At 39.0% G+C, this 22,698-nt stretch overlaps 1 protein-coding gene across 2 annotated transcripts in view; it reads right to left on the bottom strand.

Annotated features, from left to right (window-relative positions):
- ZFYVE21 (zinc finger FYVE-type containing 21) overlaps positions 1–22,655 on the bottom strand; it is a 34,150-nt gene extending 11,495 nt beyond the window's left edge. Inside the window, exons 1-3 of one of the 2 annotated variants that reach the window (XM_069103810.1) lie at positions 22,361–22,655; positions 6,997–7,047; positions 4,924–5,092 (exon numbers count right to left, since the gene is read on the bottom strand). In XM_069103810.1, coding sequence (XP_068959911.1) covers positions 4,924–5,092; positions 6,997–7,047; positions 22,361–22,519 — 379 coding nt within the window. In that variant the 5' untranslated portion in view covers positions 22,520–22,655. The remainder of the gene's footprint in view (positions 1–4,923; positions 5,093–6,996; positions 7,048–22,360) is intronic. The other variant, XM_069103811.1, reaches the window with a different exon arrangement.
- Between the last annotated feature and the right edge of the window lie 43 nt (positions 22,656–22,698).

Genomic DNA, 22,698 nt, shown 5'->3' with positions numbered 1-22,698 from the left:
AGAATGTCTATAAGACAGTTTGGGCTGGTTTCCCCATCTTCAGTTAATCCTTTGGCAGCCCAGTGCTGGATCTGATGCCTTACACATGTTTCATTGCTCTCTTTTGCTGTGTTTTTAAGAATGGATGTTATTCCAAGGCAATATGCAACAGCTGTAGCTTTTAAAACACATCTTCAACATACTGTAGGGAAGGCTGATGTAGGGAAGTCAAGCACTTCAAGTGTTAGTGAAGCCCATAAGGAAACAGGACCGGCTGCACTGAACCAAAAGGGCAAATGCAGTTGAAATCCACAAACAATGCCAAGAACTAAAGAGCAAACTACTAGGGTGAAACAGCTTAGTTAATCCCCCCAAAAGAAGCAAGAACTTTCTGAGAGACCTGGCTGCTGGAGTTAGTGATTCCTCTTGAAGTTGAAAGGCCAAGAAGAAGATGATTTAAAAAATTAAAAACTGCCAAATGTTTTGTTGAAGAAAAAATGCTTGTTGTTTGCAAGAAGTAGAAAGATGGCAAACTCCTTAATCTTTCCTGTGAAGAACAAGGCCTTGTTACAGATTTCGTCTCCTTTAGGGAATCTGGATCACTCTCGAGCAATTCTGCTTCTTAGCATTATCAGTTTGTTTACCAAAATTCATCATTTCCTCATTGAGGATGACTTTCAGGTTCAGTGGAAATAAAAAAATTCCCAAAACAATTTTTGGGGTGGACTTTTTTCATTCTGATGGAGATGGCCAGGTCATACAGGCTGACATGGCCTTCTGACACTTCTGGGGATAGCTCTGAATTAAAAAGGTGAGCTTTGTTAGTAAAAATGACCATTTTCCAGTCTTTAGTATTGTTCCCCTCCCCTCAAAAGGGGGCTCCAGATTAAACAGCCCCAGGACCTTCAACCAACTATTCAATGGCATGGTTTCCAGTTCTTTGCCCTATCCCAGTCTTGCTCCAGTCTGTCAACATCCTTCCTCAAATGTGCCCGAAACTGAACAAAGTATTCCAGATATGGAATGACCAAGGCAGAATATAGAATACTGAGGGAGACTTCCCTTATTCTGAACATTTTTTAATGTGGTCTAACATTACATTAGGGTATCTGGCTCCTGTCATAGTGCTGACTCCTTCCAAGCATGCAGTCCACTAAACCTCCCAGGTCTTATTCTGGTTTTTTTTTTTGGAGGGGGGAAGGCAAGACAATTGGAATTAAGTGACTTGCTCAAGATCACACAGCTAGAAAGTGTCAAGTGTCTGAGGTCACATTTCAATTCAGGTCCCCCTGACTCCAGGGCCAGTACATTCACTGCACCACCTAGCCACCCCTCCAGGTCTTTTTCACAAGAACATCAGATTTGCCCACCCTGTTTTACTTGGATTTAAACAAACAGAATACCTGTCCAAATGGAGAACTATACATTATCCCTATGAAATTTCATCTTGTTAGCTATGGCTTATCTATCTAGCCTGTCAAAATCTTTTTGGAGCCTCATTCAAGTCTGGAAAAATGTAGATTCATTCAAGTTTTCTATAGGTTACTCTGGCAACATAAAATATTCTAAGAGGCCGGCAGACTCCTTTCACCAGACTAAAACCCATCTGTGATTACAGGAGATAAATTTTAGGGAGCTGCTTGTGGCACAGGGACAGTCCTTGCTAACCCTAGAATTTTACCTGCTACACCATGCTTGCCTAGGGCAATAAACAAAAAGAACTACAAAACTCATGACATCTTTAGACCTAATCATCTTACTTCTTGGAATTCTATACTGAGAAAGGTTCATTTTCCTTTTATTGAAATAGGATCTACATAGATGCTTTTGCGTGAAAAACAATACATTTACATGTCCAATGACTAGAGGACAGCTAAACAGATTGTGGCATATCACTGTCATGGAACATGATAATGTCATAAAAGTGATGAATATTAAGTATATAAAAAATAAAAGGCATATACACTTATGCAAAGCAAGGTTAGCAGAACTGGAAGAACAAACATACTGAGTTAAGATTACATTTAAAAAACAGTAATAAAACCATGAGTTTTATTATGGAAAATAATGGAAAAGAGATTGAGGGGGACAGACTGAATATATTCTTTCTAATCATATTAAGTTAATTGTTTTTAAAAAAAATCCAAATGTAAACAGTTCAGATTTTCTGGCTTTATCTGTAGTTCACAGTAGTTAAATATTTTATTTATCTATGACAAGTGTTAGGTTTGTAATAAAAAAATTTACTATTTAAGAAGAAAAAAGCCCTGGGCCAGAAATAGGGAGACTTCAATTCTAGTCCTAACTTTGCAGCTGCATGACTTTAGGCAAGTTACTTGAACTCTTGAAGTCTTGGCTTCCCTATCTGAAAAATGAAAACTTTGGGCCAGATGACTTTGGAGGTGCCTTAAACCTCTGACATCCTATTATGATAGCCTATACTCTGTGAAGAGTCATTGGCCTATGAAGAAAAGAGTGCTTTACTGCTTTAACTGGCCATCACTGCCTCTGGGAGGCTAAGGCCTTTAAAACAAAAGGCAGAGATGTGTTGGAACTTAAAATTTTTAAAAACGAATGTTAAAAAGTGTTTTTACATGTAATGGGGGGAGGGAATGAAATATTATAAAAAAAAGCAGAGAAGTGGAGAAACAAAACAAATTATAGGATAGAAAAGACAAGAAGAAATAAAAGTAGAGAGAAGATGTAGGAAGATACAAGAACGGCTGCAGAGATGCATGGCAAGAATGCCAGCTCTGGAGCCAAAGGAGCTGGCTTTAGATCTCATCTCCAACACAACTTGTGAGACTCTGTAATAGACGACACCTCCCTGGGCTCAGTCTCCTTATATGGGAAATGAAGGGGTTGGACTAGCTGGCCTCTGGGCCCCTTCCAGCTCTAGGTCTGTCATCCCCTGAGACGTGGTACAAGGGGCCAAAGCTGTAGAGATCAGAAACCTAAACCCCAGAAAGCTAGTCACCAAAAGAGGAGGAGTCAGAAATAGCCACCCAAGGTAGCTTGAAGGAAATTAGTTCTACACCACCTTAACTCTGTGTGTGTGTGTGTGCACGTGTGCACATATGCACTTGAGCATATATAGTCTTCTGTACTTCAGTCGTCCCTAAGTGTCCCATGATTTTTTTTTTCAGAAAGTAGTTTTAATAAAGTGGTAGAGTTGACACAAATGCCACCTCCCCCCTAAAATCACTGACACAAATCTCACATAAATATATATTAAGTCCAAAGGAAAGGAAGCTCAAGCTTCGAGGGCATAAAGAAGTAACAGCTCTTGGAGTGTTTTGCTGAAATCTTCTTAGGTGTGTTGTATCTTTTCCGCTGGTCTCTTGATCCTTGATTTTTTGTTCATCACATAGAGTGTGTCCTTGCCTCCAGACACTTGCACCAAATTCTGGGGTTACTTCTGTTATTCTCTGGAGGCTGGCACAAAGATCTGGGTCCAAAGAGCTGAAATATGATCTGAGTCGTGTCAGGGGGATGGTCTGGACTTTCCCAGCCTTGAATTCTGAGCTCTGAAAAGATTTCAGATGCCAGCTGATCAAGGAAGTCAGAGCTGAGTGGCCTCCATACCAAGGCTGAGGATTTTTTACAGATTTTGGGTCTTGGACAACGCAGAATGTTGTCTATCTCAGTGCGACCTCCAAAATGTTGTACCCAGAAAAGGCGAGCAAGACCCAAGTAATAATTTAGAATTGGACTCTTTATTATACGCCATGTTGGCTGATCAGGCCACATGGTGGGCTGAGGAGATACCACACCACTGTCCCAGGTTGTACAGCCGTGTCCCATGATTAAAGGGTTAAATCACTGGTTACCTAGAACACTGGTGAACACTACAACACTCAAATAGAAAAGGGGCCAGCAGACCATACATAATGATCTCTGTGGGTTCATATTGATTTAGAAACCCATAATACTTTTTATTGTAATTTTATTTATTTCATTAAATATTTCCCATTACATCTTAATCTAGTTTGGGTCACACTGTGGGATGCTTGTTTGACACTTCTGACCTAGAACACTAGTCTCCACCTTTTTTTGATCATGCAAAAATTTCTGAGCACACCTTCCCATGCATATACTTATACATTATATATATAATCTATTCTACTAACAGTTATGGATATTAATTTTACAACTTAGATGTTTTTAAAGGATGAGATAATAATAAAACATATTTGGTCCTAGCACCAATAGGATCTACCTGAGTTTGCTGAAAAGGGCAATGATGACATGTTCAGACCATGGCTTTAGGAAAATGTCTTCGGCAGATTGTGGAGAATGAAATAAAACAAGGAAGTCAATTAGGAGGATATTATTTCAATAGCTGAGGTGATAGGGGCCTGAACTAGAGGGAGGACATAGATAGGAAAGATGTTTTGGAGAAATGACCATATTTAGAACCTGACTGGATATGTGGAAAGGGGAAGAATGAAGAGTAAAGATGACATGGACATGAATGAAATTGGGTTATGAGAAGGATGGTGGTACTCTCAATAGAAATAGGAAAGTTTTGAAGAGAGGCAAGTTTAGAAGAAATATTAATGTAATGGGATCTACAATGCAGATAATACCCCACTGACAACTGCTTATTCTGTAAAAGCCTACATTTCAAGGGGCATTTGCAGTAATCACAAGGTGATCTATGGTGGGGGAATTTTTTATATATCTGGGAAAAGAACTATTTGGAGCAGGCAACATTATGATGAGGTCACATTTCAATCCCTTCCACATGCAATAGCAATAAAATAAAACAATTTTAAATCGTGTCTTTCTGAAAAGGGAATTCAGCAACAACTTTTGAACAAAGCAAAAAATGAGGGAAGGAAGTATAAGAAAAGGCAATACACAAACAGGCACTAATCTTCTTGTCTTAATAAGAGACTGAGGATTCAAGCCATTCAGAGCAAACACCCAAATAAGGCTTACCATTCATGAGCACTTTGAGTTGCTTGTCATAAAACTCCATTTCTTTCTGAGACACAAGCACACACTCTGCACACTGTCGTACAGGGTCCACAAAACACATCCGAGGCAAGGGTACTTTCTTGCTGCAGCATTTGTCACAGAAGCACTTCCCACAGCGGCGACAATGGTGCTGGGCAAAAAACCAAGAGGTTATTCGCTGGTAGGAGGTTAGAAATGGGGTGGGTAAAAGCACGGAAAATATGGTGGAAGTGTAGAGATGAAATAGATAGAAGGCAAAAGTCATTCAGGACCAAATAAAGAAAATGCCATCCTCAATGCCTACCCTGATTGTTTTATCGGCTATCTAGGTGGCTGTATAAAAACAGAAGCCACCTCTTAAAAATCACACTTATGGTAAAAGTCAGCCAATCAGTCAAGAAAACGAAAATTAACGAGGGCCTGAAACCCATTATACTTAGGCAAGCAAGACATTCCAACTTGGCTTTGTTGTTTACCACCATTATGACATCTAACAAGTCACTTCCCTCCCTGGGCTTTCGTTTTCTCAGCTATAGAATGAACGAGCTGCTTTAGATGATCATGAAGTTCCCTTCTTGCTCCAAGATCTATGAAAATGCTTACAAAAGTAGTACTTTCTCCTCCTGTGTATAGGAGATAGTGTCCAGGGTAGATGGTTCTCTCAATATGAATCACAAAATCTTAAATTTGGAAGGAAGCTAAAAGTCACTGAGTCCAATCTGCCCTCCCATATAGGAATCCCTCTATAGCAACCCTGATACTTAAGTGGTTGTTCTACCTCAGTTCAAAAGACTTCTGGTGACAGGGAACTTAATGTTTCATGAAGAAGGCATTTTCATCATTTGGACAGTTCCAATTATTCTCCTTTGTATTGAGTCAACATCTGCCTCCCTGTAATTCCCACCCACTGGTCCCAATTCTACCCTCTGTCTCCTAGTCCTGTACAGCCAGAGAGCTGACCCAGATGAGGACCTTTCATTACCACTTAGAATCTAACAGGATTTCAAGCCCTTTCATTTTACAGATGATAAAAGTGAGAATCAAAGGAGGGGAAATGATTCGTGACCCTTAAGGTCCTAAGCAAGGAGCAGAGCTTAGTATCCAAACCCTGGTCCTCTGCCTCCAAACATAAGGCCCTATATCATCCTCTTGTTTACTAACCTTCTTGAGTTTCAGGTTTACATAAAATACACAGAAGCCAACTGAAGAAGAAATAAGTGATAACACTGTTTAAAATAGAATGGCATTTCATTTTCACTCCCAGAGATGTGGATAAAAATGACATTAAAACTATAAGCCCAGGAGTCCCTTGAGAACAGGAAGTCCTTTTTGCCTTTCTTTGTGTCGTCAGCACTTAGCGGTGCCTGGCACAGAACGGGCACTTTAACAATGGTTGTTGACTGACAAATAAGATAACCCCCACACACAGAGGAGGACCGTACTGGTTAATTCTGCAATAATTGCTTTTAACTCTAAGGATTCAGAATTAGCTACCTGAATAGTTTTTTCATTTGCATGACCTGAATCAGCACTGTGTCTGACTCTTCATGATCCCAATGACTAAATCACACCAATACTGTTCATGGATTTTTTTGGGCAAAGATACTAGAATGGTTTGCCATTTCATCCTCCAGTGGATTAAGGCAAATATAGAGGTTAAGTGACTTGCCCAGGGTCACACAAATAGTGAGCATCTATCAGGTCTTCCTGACTCTAGGCCTAGTACTGTATCCATTGAGCCACCTAGCTGCCTCTGCGTGTGTGTATATAAAAATATGTGTGTATACACGTATCATATATATATATATGTATACACTCACACATATATTTACATATTCTTTATACATAATATGCAATATAATGTATTATAATTATTATATATATATATTCTTTACCCACATCATCTGGCATAAGGGCTTTACTAAATAATTTGAAAGGCAAGTCCAACAATAACAATGTCTGCACAGAGGAATAATCCTCCACAAAGAACATGAACGTATTACTTAACTCAGCATTTCCTCTCCCTGATGTCTCAGTTTCCCAATATTATCTTACCTTTCTGGTTATGAAGTCAAACTTGATGTCACACTGCATACATCTTGGACACTAAGGGAGAAGAAGACCACATATTAAAATAAAATATACTGCAAGGTTGATGCCAGGGTGTTTTCCCCTATAGTGTTGTGAGGCTAAAGATCAGAAAAACTAGTTCAACAGGCCAGGCTTCTCCCCTGGGCTTGACTCCAGCTAAATGACTTGGTAAAAGTGTTTCCTCCTTTGAGAAATAGTGATAATCCCTGCTGCTAAGAGCATGCTTTGGACATAGGGAGAATTTATAAATTATGCTCATCTATGCCACAAGAATTCAGGGGCAAGATATGCAAGATTTAGTTCTGATTGATCTGAATAAAACTAACTGTATCTACATTAGCAAGTCTTAAACCCATTAAGTAAAAAAAATATAAAAAAGCAACAGTAGCAGCTCACACTAGGAACTCATTTTATATACAGGAATTTAAAAATAAATCCTGTGTTTTATCTACTTATAGAAAGGGTTAAGGCCCCGAATTGTGGAATTTTAGAGTTGAAAGAGATCTCAGCAGTCATCTAGTCTAACCCATACTGCCAAAAGAATCTTCACAATATCACACTCAACAAGTGGGCATCCATCCTTTGCTAGAAGATCATAGAATCAGAATTGTAAAGGACCTCAGAGATCACCTAATCCCACCCTTTCATTTTAAAGATGAGAAAACTGAAGCCTAGAGAGGTTAAGTGACTTGGCCAAAGTTCAAACAGGTATTTAAGTGATGAGGTCAAATTTGAAATCAGGTCTTCTAATTCTAAGTCCAGTGATATTTCTACTAGGCCAGGCTTCCCTGATCTCCAATGAAGGGGAATCATAACTTCCAAGGCCACTCAATATACTTTTGAATAGCTCTAATTGTTAGGGAAGTTTTTCCTGACATTAAGTCTAAATTAGTCCCAAAATCTGTAGCTTAAAAATGGTCACAGAACAATTAACTCAAACTATTCGATAGTTCTGTGTCATGTTTCCATTTCTTAAAAAAAAAAAAAAGATAAGAATGATTTGGGTGTATGACAGAATATTAATCAAGATCTGGCTGCTTAAAGTCTTCTATCATTAGAACTTCTTTCATACAGTGAAAATTCTTTTAAAATGAAAAGTTTTACAAATTGATAACCTTCAGTTATTGTAACTTTTGATGGGGTACCACATTCCATTGAAATCAAATTTGTTAAAAATCACAGGAGATATATTTATTTGAAAACATTCACTAGTTAGGGGTGGCTAGGTGGTGCAATGAAGAGAGCACTGGCCCTGGAGTCAGGAGGACCTGCGTTTAAATCTAACCTCAGACACTTAACACAAAAACTAGCCACGTGACCTTGGGCAAGTCACTTAACCCCAACTGCCCTCCAAAAAAAAAAAGAAAATATTCACTAGCTACTTTGAACAAGTTTATTAGCTAAACCTAAAATTCAACTGTCCTACATATACTGATATTGTGACTTGATTTAGTATATCAAATTTGATAAAAATGAATCAACTCCTTCTAAAGTTACAAGGGAATTTTAAAAACAATAAAAATGCAAAATGTCTAATATTAAGTTTGGACATTTTGTTTTGCCAACTACATAGTAGCCTTCTGTGATACTTTGCCTTTCGCACATTCGTAGTCACTTAACAAAGGTTTGTAGACTCTAAGGTAAATTTATCTTGGATTGTTGACTACCAAAGGAGTTCATTAAAATATGGCCTCCCTGCTTGGATCCATACTTCACTGGCTCCCAGCGAAGGGCAGAAATCACTCTGCTATGTTTCCTCTTCTATGTAGAAGTTCTGAGCACAGGGCCTGGCACACAGTAGATGCTTAATAAATGCCTACTAACACATGTTAACTACTAAAAATCTCAAGAAGAATATGATTGTTTAAATGCTCTAAATTAGGAGATGGGCTATTGAAATTCAATATCTCTCTCACAGAGGGGCAACAAAGGCTCAGCTGACAGAAAGCCAAGCTCAGATTTAGAAAGACTTGATCCCAGGCGATACAAACTGCCAGTCGTATAGTCTTGGGTTCTTCACTCAACCCTAAGTGTATAAATTGCATAACAGTTGCAGATCTGCATGGATGGAAGGCATTTCCTCACTCAGTGAAATTACAAGTCCAGAGGGCTCCAGTTACTACCACCTGAACCCCTCAGGGCCTTTCAACTCTCAAGTGTTTCATTATTAGGGATAATAACCTGCATTCAAAAGAAATTACAAAGTCTGTATAAGCAGAAAAGGAGTTGGGGCAGTCACATAGCATTAGTGAGGAATATAAGATAGGACAGTCTGAATTATGCATTACCATCCAGAAGATATTAAAAAAGCTACAAAAAAGTCTCCAATGTGATGAGAAGATTTTCTATGGATAACTGATGGAAAGATAGGGACAAGAATCACAAAGGAAGAAAAAGAGTGGAGAGTTTGCTACATTGACTCCTTCCTCAGATATTTACTATCTATATATCCTTGGACAAGTCACAACCTCTGAGCCGCAGTTTCTTCATCCATAAAATGAGAAGGATTGAATCCAATGAGCTTCAAGATTCCTTCCAGTTCTAAATCTATGATCTTATGATGAGCTCATAAGTATCCCTAATACTGACAATCTCTCACTTATGTGTTGTCTTGTTTGTGGGATACTTTCCATAAAATGCAATTTTGATTATATATTGAATATTAAACATCAGTTTTATGTGTTGTTTCCATTTGTTACAGCAGAAGTGATTCCTACAGCAGCATGGTAACAGTAGAAAAAGCACCATCTTTAGAGTCGAAGGACAGCCTGGATGCTTATCACCTGTATGACCTTGAGCAAATTACTTCATCTGTCTCTCAGTTTTCTCATCTGTAAAATGTGAAGATTGTGCTGTAATACTACTGTACTGAAAGAGATGATTTTGAAGAAATAATAGAAAGATTTATATGAACTGACAGAGAATGAACAGAATGAGAAAAACAATTTATACTACATCAATATTATCAAAATGAACAATTATGAATACTTTTATAAATTGATAAAGAAATGAGTTTAGTACCAGAAGAACAATTTATATGACAAAAAATCTCACTGCAAAAACACTCTGAAAGTTCAAGTTTGAAAAACTAATCAATGTAATACAATGACCATCCATGATGCCAGAGGAACAATGATGTAACATCTGAAAAAGCAAAAGGCAGACTCAGGGTGTCCAAAGAATATAGACAAAGCCAATGAAGGAATTTGTTTTGCTTCATTATGCATATTTGTTACAAGGATCTTGTTCTCCCTCCCTCCCCCCCCTTTCTAATGGGATGAGAATTAAAATTTTTTTCAACTCAAAAAATAGGGGAAAAAAAGATGTGAGACTGGAGCTTAGATCTGAGATTCTGCATTCATAAATGAGAAAAGGAAATGAGGCAGTCTTTCAGAGTTAGTGTTATCTGAAGTCAAAAATAAGCCCACAGTTTAAAATTAATTTATTAAAAATCAACAGCATTTCTGTATAACAATAACAAAATCCAAAAGGCAATGAAATTCAGAGGAAATGTTATTCAAAACAACTACAAAATGCAAAAATATCTGGAGAGCAATCTACCAAAGTATTCAAGTTCTAGAATAGATCCAATTGCAAAGTATTCCTTAAAAAAAATAAAGAGTAACTTAAATAGCTTGAAGAATCTCCAGTGTTCGTGATTGTGTTATGCCAATATAATAAAAATGAAAAAAGCACCAAAGTTAATTTACAGGTTTTTTTTTTTTTGCTTTTTAGAGAGGGGAATGCAGGGCAATTGGGGTTAAGTAACTTGCCCAAGGTCACACAGCTAATAAATGTTAGGTGTCTGAGGCTAGATTTGAACTCAGGTCCTCCTGACTCCAGGGCCAGTGCTCTATTCACTATGCCACCTAGCTGTTCCTAATTTATAGTTTCAATGCTATATCAATCAGATTTTCAAAGAAATACTTTAACAGAACTCGATAAAAAAAAATTAAAAACAAAAAAAACAACAACAACCAAACAAAATATATTTGTAAGGAGAAAAGAGCTAGACCAGGGGCAGGGAACCTGAGGCCTAGAGGCAGTCTAGGTCATCAAGTGCAGCCCCTTGACTGAACCGAAACTTCACAGAACAAATCCCATTTGACCCTAGAATGTCCATGGAGGGGGAGAGGAAAGAAGATATAAGTGGCACAGTGGATGGAGTGTCAGAACTGGAATGAGGAAGACCTGAGTTCAAATACAGCCGCAGACACTAACTAGCTGTGTGACCAAGTCACTCACCCTGTTTGCCTGAGTTTCCTCCCCTGTAAAATGGGGATAATAATAGCTCCTACCTCCCAGGGCTGTTGTGAGAATCAATTGAGGTAATAAATGCAAAGTGCTTAGCACAAGTGCCTGGCTAAGCACCACATGTTAGCAGTTGTTGCTATTATTATGCTTTGACCCAGAGATTCTACTACTAGGCTTATGCCCCAAGGTGGTCACTGATGAGAAAAAAGTTCCCAAAGACACCAAAATATTTAGAGCAGCACTTTCTGAGACAGCAAAGAATTGGAAACAAAGTACATGTCAATCAACTGAGGAACGGCTAAACAAATGGTGGTAAGTGAATGTAAAGGAATATTATTGTTCTGTATTTACAGAACTTGATAAAAGACCAAACAAACAAAATGTATTTGGAAGAAGAAAAGAGCCAGGCTATTAGTGGACATTATGATAAAAGGCAGGAATGAACAGTTAACAGCATTTCCAGACCTCAAATTATAAAGCAGCACTCATCAAAACCACTTGAAATTAGTTAAAATAGAGCAGTAGATCAATGGAACAAATTAGACAAGGGAGAATCAGAAACAATAGAACTCAATAACAGTGCTTGATAAACCAAAAAACATAAATTACTTAGGTCAAGAAAATAATATACATAATGCCTGAAACAAGGGAAATAGAATCACTACCACAAAGTACCTGAAGATCAATGCTGCAAAATTCCAAAAAGAAGCATGACAACAAAGAAGAGCTTATTGAAAGGATACTCCCTCCCCCTTCCTCTCAGAGCTTATGGATGTGGTGCCTTGTACATATTTTCAGATTTTTTTGAGGCATTAAACAGTTTTTATTGATTTTTCCTCTTCTTTTCTTTAAAAATATCATTTGCATACTTGATGGCTCTCTGGGAATATAGACACTGTGGGAAATTTTTATAACATTAAAAAAAGATTAATAACCGTTTATTTATTTATTTTTAATCAACTGGGGTTAAATAACTTGCTCAAGGTTACACGGCCAGTTATTTTGTGTAAGTGCCAAGTATCTGAGGCCAGAACCGATCCCAGGTCTCCTGATGCCGGTGCTCTTACTCACTGCACCACCTGGCCACCCCATAACCGTTTATTTTAAAGAAAGAAAAATATTTTGCCAAAATATTTATGGCAACACTTTTTGCAGTGGCCAAGAAATAGGATAAAAAAGCTAATGACCATCACTTAGAGAATGGCTAAACAAACTGTAGTACTTTAATATAATGGAATATTGCTGTGCTAAAAAAATAATAAATGTGAAGAATACATACAAGTGTGGGAAAATTTCTATGTACTGATGCAAACTGAAGTAAGAAAAATAAGGAACAGAATACACAAAATGATGGTAAAAATCTAAATAGAAAGAATACAACAACAACAAAATTGAAACTGAATGTTGTGAAATTAGAACACCTAAGCTTGGTTCCCCAAAGATATGAGAATGCACTTCCCTTTTCCTCCCTTCTCTACTGTAGCGGTGGAGAAGTATGGTAGGACTTGGATGATGTATTGGATGGTTTTTGAGGAATGGCTCTTGGGAAGGGGGTGGGATATTGTACAAAAGGAAGGCTACAGAAAAAACAAAAGAAATCAATTAAAAAAAAAGTTCCTGCTCTTAAGAAGCTTACATAGCCCACTGCCTTCATAATCTTCATTAAACCACTGAACCCTGTGAGGTTTTCCATTTATAAAAGATTCAACAATAGATTCTGAAGAGTAGGTTGCAACTTTATTAAAGAGTATTAAATCATACTGAAATCCTTTGATATAAAGTTAAAACAGTATTAAGTTTACTGAATTAAGTCAAAGTTTTCCAATAAAAATCTTTAATCCCTAGTCATGGGGCAAGTAGCTGGTCCAAATATATGCCCTTTTTTCTCCTGGGATTTTTAGTGCATTGTATGTATGCTTTATACCATGAATGGCCACAATCTTAACTGCTAAGATCTCTCTAAGAGTAACACAATTTTTCCAGGTATTATTTCCAAGTATATTCAGGTATCAACACAAAGACAATGACTGAAATGTTAAAATGAACCATCATCCAAAAAAAACCCCAAACCATAGCCCAATCCCCAAACCTGTTTTACTTGATCTCATGTTATATTTTAAAAGAAGAGATATGTAATGTCAATGGGGATATGTATGCTTCTGCAAATCTAAAGGGCTAAATGAAACAGATGGTATAGTTGCTATACTAGATTCAAAAAGGCCTCAGTTCTAATCCCAGCTCTAACACTTAGTGGCTATGTGATCTACAGACAAATCACAAACTCTTTAAGCCTCAGTTTCCTAATATGGTACAACGGGAATAACACTTGCCCCATTTACCTCAGAGCAGTTGTGAGAGGCAAGTATCATATTAACCATATAAGTTCAACCACTAACCATTCAAGTGTAACCTTGGGCATGACATATTTATTGGTAAAATGAACCTTTAGGTAGAAAATCCCATCTCACCTCTCAGCAACATACCGACACCTGGCTCCCAGATTACCTTATGGTTTCAGAAGGTGCAGGCGTCCTAATGAAACATAAAATTTGTCTATAAATGCCAGTGGCCCCCAAGCTTATCACAATACTTTGGAAACCCTATATGTTGAGTTAGAGGACTTCAAAGAACTTATGTGAATGGTTCAATGTCATTACAATAGGATGTCTACAGGGGAGCACTTGGGGATATGTGTTTATCCAGGTCACTTAACATTTAACATTTTTCTTTTATCAATGACTTGGATAAAAGTATAGAGGAAGGCTCATGAAATTTACATATGATATAAAATTGGGAGGGAAAACTTACAACACAGGCTGATCATCAAGATCCAAAGGATCTTGACAGGCTAGAGCCCTGGGCTGAATCAAAAAAGACAAAATTCAATAAAGAAAAATATAGTCTTACACTTGGGTACACAAAAAAATCAATTTTGCAAGAATCAAATTGGGGAAGCATGGTTATACAATAGTTGTTTTGAAAAAGATCCAGGGCTTTTAGTGGACTGCAAGCTCAACACGAGTTAGCAGTGTGATGAGAAAACCAAAAAACTCATCTCGGGCCATCATCAGATCTCTGAAGTGCTATGTCCAGTTCTGTACACCACAGTTTGAGAAAGTCACTGATAAACAGAATGTCCAATCTGAGCAAGCAGAAGTTTTAAGGTCCTTGAGTTCGTGTCTTTATGAAGGGCTAGCACATGGAGGAGGAATTACATTTATTCTGCCCAGAGGGCAGAACCAAGGGCAATTGGGAAGAAATCACAAAGAGGCCAATTAGGCTTTAAGTTATGAAAAATGTCTCATCAATTCCAGCTGTCCAAAAGTAGAATGGGTTGACCCAGGAGGTCTTGGGTCACCTCTCCTCTGAGATTTTCAACTCCTTTTTGGGTTGTAAGTGGGTGGTCTGTATACAGGTGGCACTCGGCCTCTGGAGCCCCAACTCTTACATCCCATGACTCTGTAACCTGAATTCATGTTGGCTTTGCCACTTACTACCTGTGTGACTCTGGGTGAATCCCTTCCCCTCTCCTGACCCTACTTTTTCTCATCTATAAAGTAAGGAAACTGGCCTAGAAGACCTCGGAGTAGTAGTAATCTATAATTTGCATTTCCTGCTGATTACATTAAAGAAGACCTTCAGGTCAGCAATCAAAGCAGGTCACTAGTAGGATAAAGAAACTGAGGAACAACAGGAGGTACGTGGGTAAGGAGACGAGTGAAACTTTTAAAAACCTCACCTTTTTGATAGCTCTCTAGGTAGAGAAAGAAGGAAGGGTACATCTGGAAATGAAGGTGAAATAATAATATTTCAATAAAAGAATTTAATAGAAGGAAAAATTAATTTTTCAAAATATCACTAAAAAGACCAAATAAGTAGCAAAGGGGCAGTGCTAACACCGGTACCAGTCTACTGCAGAGTATTTTTAATGGCTTATGTCTCTGACTTTTCTTTACAGTAAAACAGCTATTTTAGAAGTTGGAAATGAAAATCGGGAAACTCAGGGAACAGGAACCAACTATGACACTATTTTAAATAAACAGTGTCTTGAGTTCACATCAGACTATTCCAAAATACCATCCAAATAAATCAAAGCCCCAAACTTGGGCACATTTTACCTCTTAAGAGTATTTTAAAAGGGCAACAACTTAAATATAGGGAGCTAAGCATGGGGTCAGTCTCTGGAACTGGGCCCACAACACAAGGGCAGGCTACTGAAAGCAGGTATGAAGGAAGTTAAGTCATCTGGACAAAGAAGAAGTAGGAAGTACAAGTGGAAGAATGACAAAAATTAGAGCAAAAGGAGTCAAGCCAATTTAACCAACAGCACTAACAAAATACATCAGCTAGTTCACTCACATGTGCTATGTAGGAGCAGAGGCAAACTTTCCTTCTACTGCTTAAAAGAGAAATCCCAAAAAGAACACAATCAGTTCCAATGGATTCAACTATCACTTCTGTAGCAGAGAGCTCCTAAATCTCTACATCTAGCCTTCATCTCTCTTCTGGGCTCTATAGTCTTCCCCCCTCTACACACCAAATGCCAGTCAAATTGGCCAGCTTACTGGGCCCCATACACAATATTCTTTCTCTCTCCCCCAGGTCTATAATTCTCTTCCACCTCCCCTCCCTTCAAGGCTCAACTCAAGTGCCAGTTGCCACAGGAGGCTGTTCCCAAATCCCCCCAACTATTAGTGCTATGGCTCCCCCTCTGCCTCAAAAACATTTTGTCCATATCCTGTAAACATTCTGTATCCTCCCAGTAAAACATAAGCTTCTTGATAGCAAGTACTATCTCACTTTTGTGGTTGTATCTCCAGTAGTGTCTGGAATAGTAGAAAATTAATAAATGCTTGTTGACTGACAGACACAAAAAGGTACATCTTCAGTAGACATTTAACTCTCCACCTCTGCTTCAGTTTTCTAAGTGGGTCATGTTCATGCTTCACTTTCTATTTAAAAGGTTCTTAAGTGGAAAAAAGTCAGCACCATTCCTTTTTGAGGTATACAAGTGTAATGCGAATGTAAATTTTAAAGATCTTCCCTGCCCCTAGGCTAAAGTGCCCCAGAAGCCTGGGGAGGGAGGCTTGTTTTTCAGTAGATACTTTTTGATTGGCCAGTGGGTCAATAAGGTTGTTACATTCTCTGAGCCAGGAGAAGGCTACATAAGCCCTGATGTGTAGCTTTGTTTTGGGACTCACTTTGAGAAGTGTTCTGTGATTTGATCTGAATTCTGGGAAGCCGTTGTTGAGAGTCCCCCGGCTTTGAAAAACCCAGAATGTGGAAACCCAGATGTTGACTGGGTATGGATGTAATGATTGGACAGTTTGGAAATCTGTCTACTTGATGTTTCTGTCTTGATAATTATGCCTGTATACTTTGAGGTTCAGGGTGCTGACCTTTTCTCCTGAACAAGGTAAACGATATATGTCTGACTGATTAAAGTAAGCTTGTTAACCCATTTTGAGTTGCTTTCCTTTAACAAAGCAGATCCAAGAACCTGTGGTAGTTGCAAACCCTGAGGACGCTTGGGGTGCTTGCTGCTACAACAAGTCATCAAATGATTTCAATGTGACTTTTCTCCCCATGGTCAGTTCTCGGGGTCTCTAGAAGCAGGTATGGCAGGGCGGGGAAAAAAAAAAAGAGGGAAGGAAAGGCTTGTTTCACAGCTTAAGAATACCAAATATTCTTTTAATTAGGGTAGGTAGCAGAGTTTAGCCTAGGATAAACTCCAATGTGGTACTCAGTACTAATTACTAAGCAATCCCTATTAGGGATGCCACATTAGACTTGTTTTGTTCTCTGAGATGTCCTTATAAACAACAAATGCCATTTTATAATAAGGCTAGGGGGAAAAATACTTATGAAAAGCGAGGGTTGTACCACACCCTGCATTCTGGCAGACCTAAGTCTCAAACAGAATAAGGGTTAAGCATTTCAGAGAAGGAGGAATACAGAAAGCTAGAGAAGTTGTTTGTTTTAAAGACGATGTGTGGAAAGATAAAGGAGACAAAATCTAAAATGTCATGAACTTGTTCATTACATACTTAAAAAAAAATCAAAACTTCCAAGTTTGTAAGTGGAAATTTAAGACATGTAAAACAAAGTCCTAGAGCTCAAATTCTGGCTGGTCCAACCAACTGGAAAGAGTTAGAATATTGGTCTGATTACAAATCATATAAATTAAGTTTGAAAGCCAAGCCAGGTTATACTTTAGAATTTGCTTCCAACCAACCTGGCAGCAGGGTGATGAATCTTCTGGCCACAACTATCTTTTCTAGACAGGTTGTAACCTGGATATCCATGGCCAAGAAACTGCAGCTTATTTGAAGTACTTTGTTACTATACGTGTTTATTGCTACTTTAAAAGACTCAAATGAAGGCTTCTCCCATGAGAGAATCTCTAGGAAGATAAAGAGATAAGAACAAAAGCTGCAGCAGATGATATGCTATGATGAGCAAGGGTTGCAGGGATTTTACATGGCAGGGAGTAAGCATATACAATTCTGCATGGCAAAGGGTGGAAGAGGCTGTCAATGTAAGTAAGACTAGGAGACTTTAAATTCCAGTATGTTATATCCATAATAAGTGGAGAACAAGAAGGACTACCACCGAACTCCCATAAAACTTACTTTAGCACCATAGTCAACAATACTACACTGGATGAAAGGTGAGTCTGACATAATGACTTCTTTTTAAAATGACTATTAAAAAAGATCTAGCCATAATTCCTGGCCTAAAGAGGCTTTCAGTCCAGAAGAATAAGACATGTATACAAATAACTATAATTTAAATTAGAATATAATCTCTTGAACAAATTCCATTGATGGCAAATAAAAGCAGACAACATTCATATGTAATTACTGAACCTCAAAAGTAGCTTCAGAAGTTAGAGAATTTTAAATAATCAATCATCTTTTACATGTCATGGACATTGTTCTAGTGGTAAAATGAGTATATCTCTGCTAGAAATACAGCAATGTGCAGTAATTATCATGACTTCTAATGAATAAGCATTTTATTAAGCACTTACTAAGTTCCAGACACTGAGCTAGATACTGGGGATACAAATACAAAAATGAGTCATCCTTTGATCTCAAGAAACTTACATTTAATTGGGGAATATAATATGTTCACAAATAGGTAAAGACAGGATATATACAAAATAAGTTGAGCTGAGCCTTGAAATACATAAATTGTCATAAAATTAGGTAGTAAGGATGGTTTTTAAAAATGGAGTTTAAAAAAACTTAAGGCTGCAAGGAAGGTAACCAAGGATTTGACCGCATAAGAAAGGAGAAAGGATCAGCACCATATGGTACAGGAATGACTAAGAGAGGTGGAGTCGTATAATATCAATGTAAGTAGTTTATTAATTTAACACCATGAGAGGAAAATGCCTGAGAATGGTCAAACAAACATTTGAAAGAGTATATGGACAAAGACCTATTTGGGAACTCAAGAAACTTGCAACCTAATGACATAATACATACAAAATAACTTTGTAATAAAGGTAAACTTTGTAAAGAAGGAATAAAAAGTGCTATGGAAACAAGTTACTTCCCTATGAAACAACAGTTACTGGAGAAAGTAATATCCAAAGAAGACCTTGAATGATGGGTAGGATTTTGATGAGTTAGGGTAAGTGATGGGGTGCTTTTCTAGGGGGAAAAAGTTTTAGCTAAAGTTCAGAGATAGGAAGATTTAGGGTATACTTAAGAAGAAGTGGTCTAAGAAGAGTGAAATGAAATGGAAGATAAAGCTGGAGAAGCACATTGGAGTCAGACTGTGGGAATCACTTGAATGACAGACTAAGAAACTGGAATAACTTTATCTCCCCGAGATTTAGCCCAGTGCCTGGAGCATGGTGGATGTTTAATAAATGCTTGTTGACTTGACAGAACAAAGTTGGCTAATAGGAATTTGAAACCTAAAATAGAAAAATGTAAAAGGGTGCTTAGTGTTCTTTTACATTTGGTAAATTCAAATCACCAAGCCTGAATGAATCATTATAGCAAAAGAATTTAATGGTGTGATTGCTAAGCCACTGTCAGTGATCTATGAAAAATCATGGAGAACACCACACAACTGGAGAAGTGAAAAGGTCATCCTGGTGTTTAAAGAAAAAGAGAGAGAAGAGAATGAGAGGCAGAGAGCTCCACTTCAATTTCTAGCAATAAAGACGGTTTGTGAAGATTTAGAAAGGGAAGCAGATATCACAAAGAGCCTGTATTATCAACTGGTCAGTTCAGATGAATAAATCTCATTTCCTTTTCCTTTTTTAACAATGTTATCAAATTGGTGGGTCAACAGAGAGTTGTAGGGATAGCGTACCTACACTTCATCAAGTTGTCTTTGTGAACAAGAGGGAAAATATGTAGCTAGACAACAGCAGAGTTAGATTTAGAAATGGTTGAATGAACAGATCCAAAAAGCAGTCACTGTTACATGTCAACTAAGGTCTCTAGTGGAAGTTCCCAGGGATCTGTCTTTGGCGGCTTTAAAAAAAAACTGATTTGGCTGAAACTGCTCCCTCCATGGTTACCAAAGATCTTTCTGTTAGTTCTTCTGGCTTTTTCTCAGTACTCACCCTCCCTGAACCCTCCTGCAGCTTTGGACTGCTTCCTTCTCCTGGAAATGCCTCCCCAAATTCTGTCTCTCTGTCTCTTTCTCTCTCCTGGTTCTCCTCCTGCCTCTTTTCATTCATTCTTAAGTCTCTGTGGCTGGACCACCATCCACATCCTCTCCTCTGTGACTGTCCCCTCTGTTCTTCTGGGCCTCTCTTTTCTCTCTACAGCAGGGACTCTTAATCTATGCTCCATGAATATTAAAAACAAAAACAAAAAAAAACCTCGATAACTCTATAATTGGTTTCCTTTGTAATCCTACGTCTTTTATATATTAAATTTTCTTTTATACATCTAAAAACATTACTCTGAGAAGGGGTCCACAGGTTTCACAGAATGACTAAGAAGTCCATGACACAAAAAGCATTCCAAATTCCTACTCTACAGTATCTCTTGGTGATCTCATCAGTCACCACAGGTTCAATGATCATTTTTATGCAGCCAATTCTCAGACCTAACTATCCAAACAAAACCTTTCTCCTGAGCTCTATTCCCACATCACCAACTGCCTGTTAGACATCTCTGAATAAGACAAATATCGGTTAAGCACTTAGCAAGGTACCCGTCACATAGTAGGCTCTTAATAAATGTTTGTTCCCTCCCCCTACTTCCATCTAGGTGTCCTACAAGCAAAATGTCTAAAACAGAAATTATCTTCCAATCTGACCCCACTCCTTCCTCTCCTACCCAAACTTCTGTTGATGGCACATCTTTTGTCACCTACATTTGTTACTTTCATGTCATTATTTACTCTTTCTTTCTCCTCATTTCCTATGTACAATCTGTTGCTAAGTTTTCTTGATTTTACCATCACAACATCTCTGGTACCTGTCCCCTTCCTTCCAGTCACATACTACTTTAGGCTCTTATCACCTCTCACTCAAGACTGTTGCAAAGCCCTCCTAACTGATCTCCTAGTCTCAAGTTTTCCCCTCTCCAATCTATTCTCCATACAGCTGCTGAAGGAATTTTAAATAAAGCCCAGGTCTAACCATATCACTCCCTTATTCTTTAACTTTCAGTAGCTCCCTATTACCTCCAGAATTAAATACGAAATTGGGTTGGCATTTAAAGCCTTTTATGATCTGGATCCTGACTACCTTTCCAAACTTTATTTTACTACCCTTCATGAACTTGTTCCAGCCAAATTGGCTTACTTACCCTATATATGAACTGTGCATTCCTTCTGTTTTGGTGGTTCTGTCCCCCTTGCTCCAAATGTACCCCTATATTTCCTATGCATCTTAGAAATGTTAACTTAATTCAAGGCTCAGTTCAGGTGCCACCTCCAAAGGAAAGAAGCTCCTCTTAGTTCCCCTAGTTGTGGGTGCTGTTCTTCCTTTTATATTTACTGGCCTTTTTACCTGGAGGTAGAACAGTAAATTCCTTGAGAGTAGTGGCAGTTTCCCCCCCCCCATTTTTGTCTTTTTTGTTCATAAGGCTTTGAATATACTAGGTGTTTAATAAGAGTTTGCCAAATTGAAATAAACTGAAGGAAGGCACAAATGCACATCAATACTACTGCAGATGATGCAAAGCTGGAAAGTTAATCCAATGCATAAATCAGGATCCAAACACATCTTGAGAGCCTAAGACAGGCCAAATCTAATGTGATGCAATATAAGAGAAAAAAATGTGAGGTCCTACACTTAGGTTCCGAAAAATTGTCTTTCCAAGTACAAGATGGGGGAGGTGGGAGTAGAAAACAGTTCATGTGACGTGGAAGTCAAAAAAGCTAACTCAGGAGGCTTACTGTGTCCAGAAAAAAAGGAAATTACAATTTTCGCTGTCCTTTGCCCTGGCCAAACCTCCTCTGGATTACTATCTTGTTTTTGGGTGGTAGAGTTTAAGATGGACATTCTGGCTAACTGGAGAGAACCCAGAGGAACGTGTGACCAGGAAAGTAAGGAGATTATGTTACTCAGGGACTGAATGAAAACATTTACTCTGGTGAAAAAAAGACTTAGGGAAACCTAACAGCGGTCTTCCCCGAAGTTACCTCCCTCCCTTTAAATACTGGAAGAGAAATCAGACTTAACAGAAGTTATCCAAAGAACACAACAAAGCACAAAGGGTGGAAGACCTTAAGATAACGATCACATCTATTCCAAAGGAGGAGGTGCGGTCAGAAAAGGTAGTGAGCTCCCCAGCACCAGAGGTCTCCAAGCCGACCTGGAGAAGCATCACTCCCAAGCTAATGGAGGAAATTCTGGCTCAGGTACAGCTTAGACCGTCTTCTGAGGGGCCGTCCGGGTCCAGAGATTCTGAGAGCCTCCAGTGCCGCGGGAGGGGGCGGGACGGGACCGGCGGAGCAGAGCCCAGAGCACTTAAGGAGCGGAGGCTGTGGGACCCCTAGAGAGACCCAGAGGGGAAGGTGCTGGAGGGTGGGGGAGGGGAGCGGATGGCGGAAGGGGACGAGGGCGCATCGAATCCCTCCGCCCCATTACCTCCTTGTCCGGGACCCACTGCGGTTCGTCGAGGCCAAAGGGGCTGCCGAAGGCCCGGTGCTCGGGGACCATGCGCAGCCCGCTGGGCGAACGCACCAGCTTCTTGCCATCGCGGCGCAGGGCCGCCCCGCCAGCGGCCGCCACTGACGAGGAGGACATGGCTCCTCAGTCCACTCCAGGGCAGCCCCAGCGGACAGTTTCTCAACCTTAGCCCCCGTGTCCCGTCCCACCGTGGAGAACAGCCCAGCTGCCCTATCGACACGCCCGCCGATCCCCGCCGCCCAATCGCCGCGACAGCTCCGCCCTCGTCCGTCTTCTCTGAACCAATCCAGAGCTAG

Source organism: Petaurus breviceps, unplaced genomic scaffold (assembly GCF_028583685.1).
Source record: "Petaurus breviceps papuanus isolate PSGF00001 unplaced genomic scaffold, PetGlider_PUasm1.0 64, whole genome shotgun sequence".
In the NCBI taxonomy this organism is placed as follows: domain Eukaryota; kingdom Metazoa; phylum Chordata; class Mammalia; order Diprotodontia; family Petauridae; genus Petaurus; species Petaurus breviceps.
This window is presented reverse-complemented; position numbering and strand designations above follow the sequence as displayed.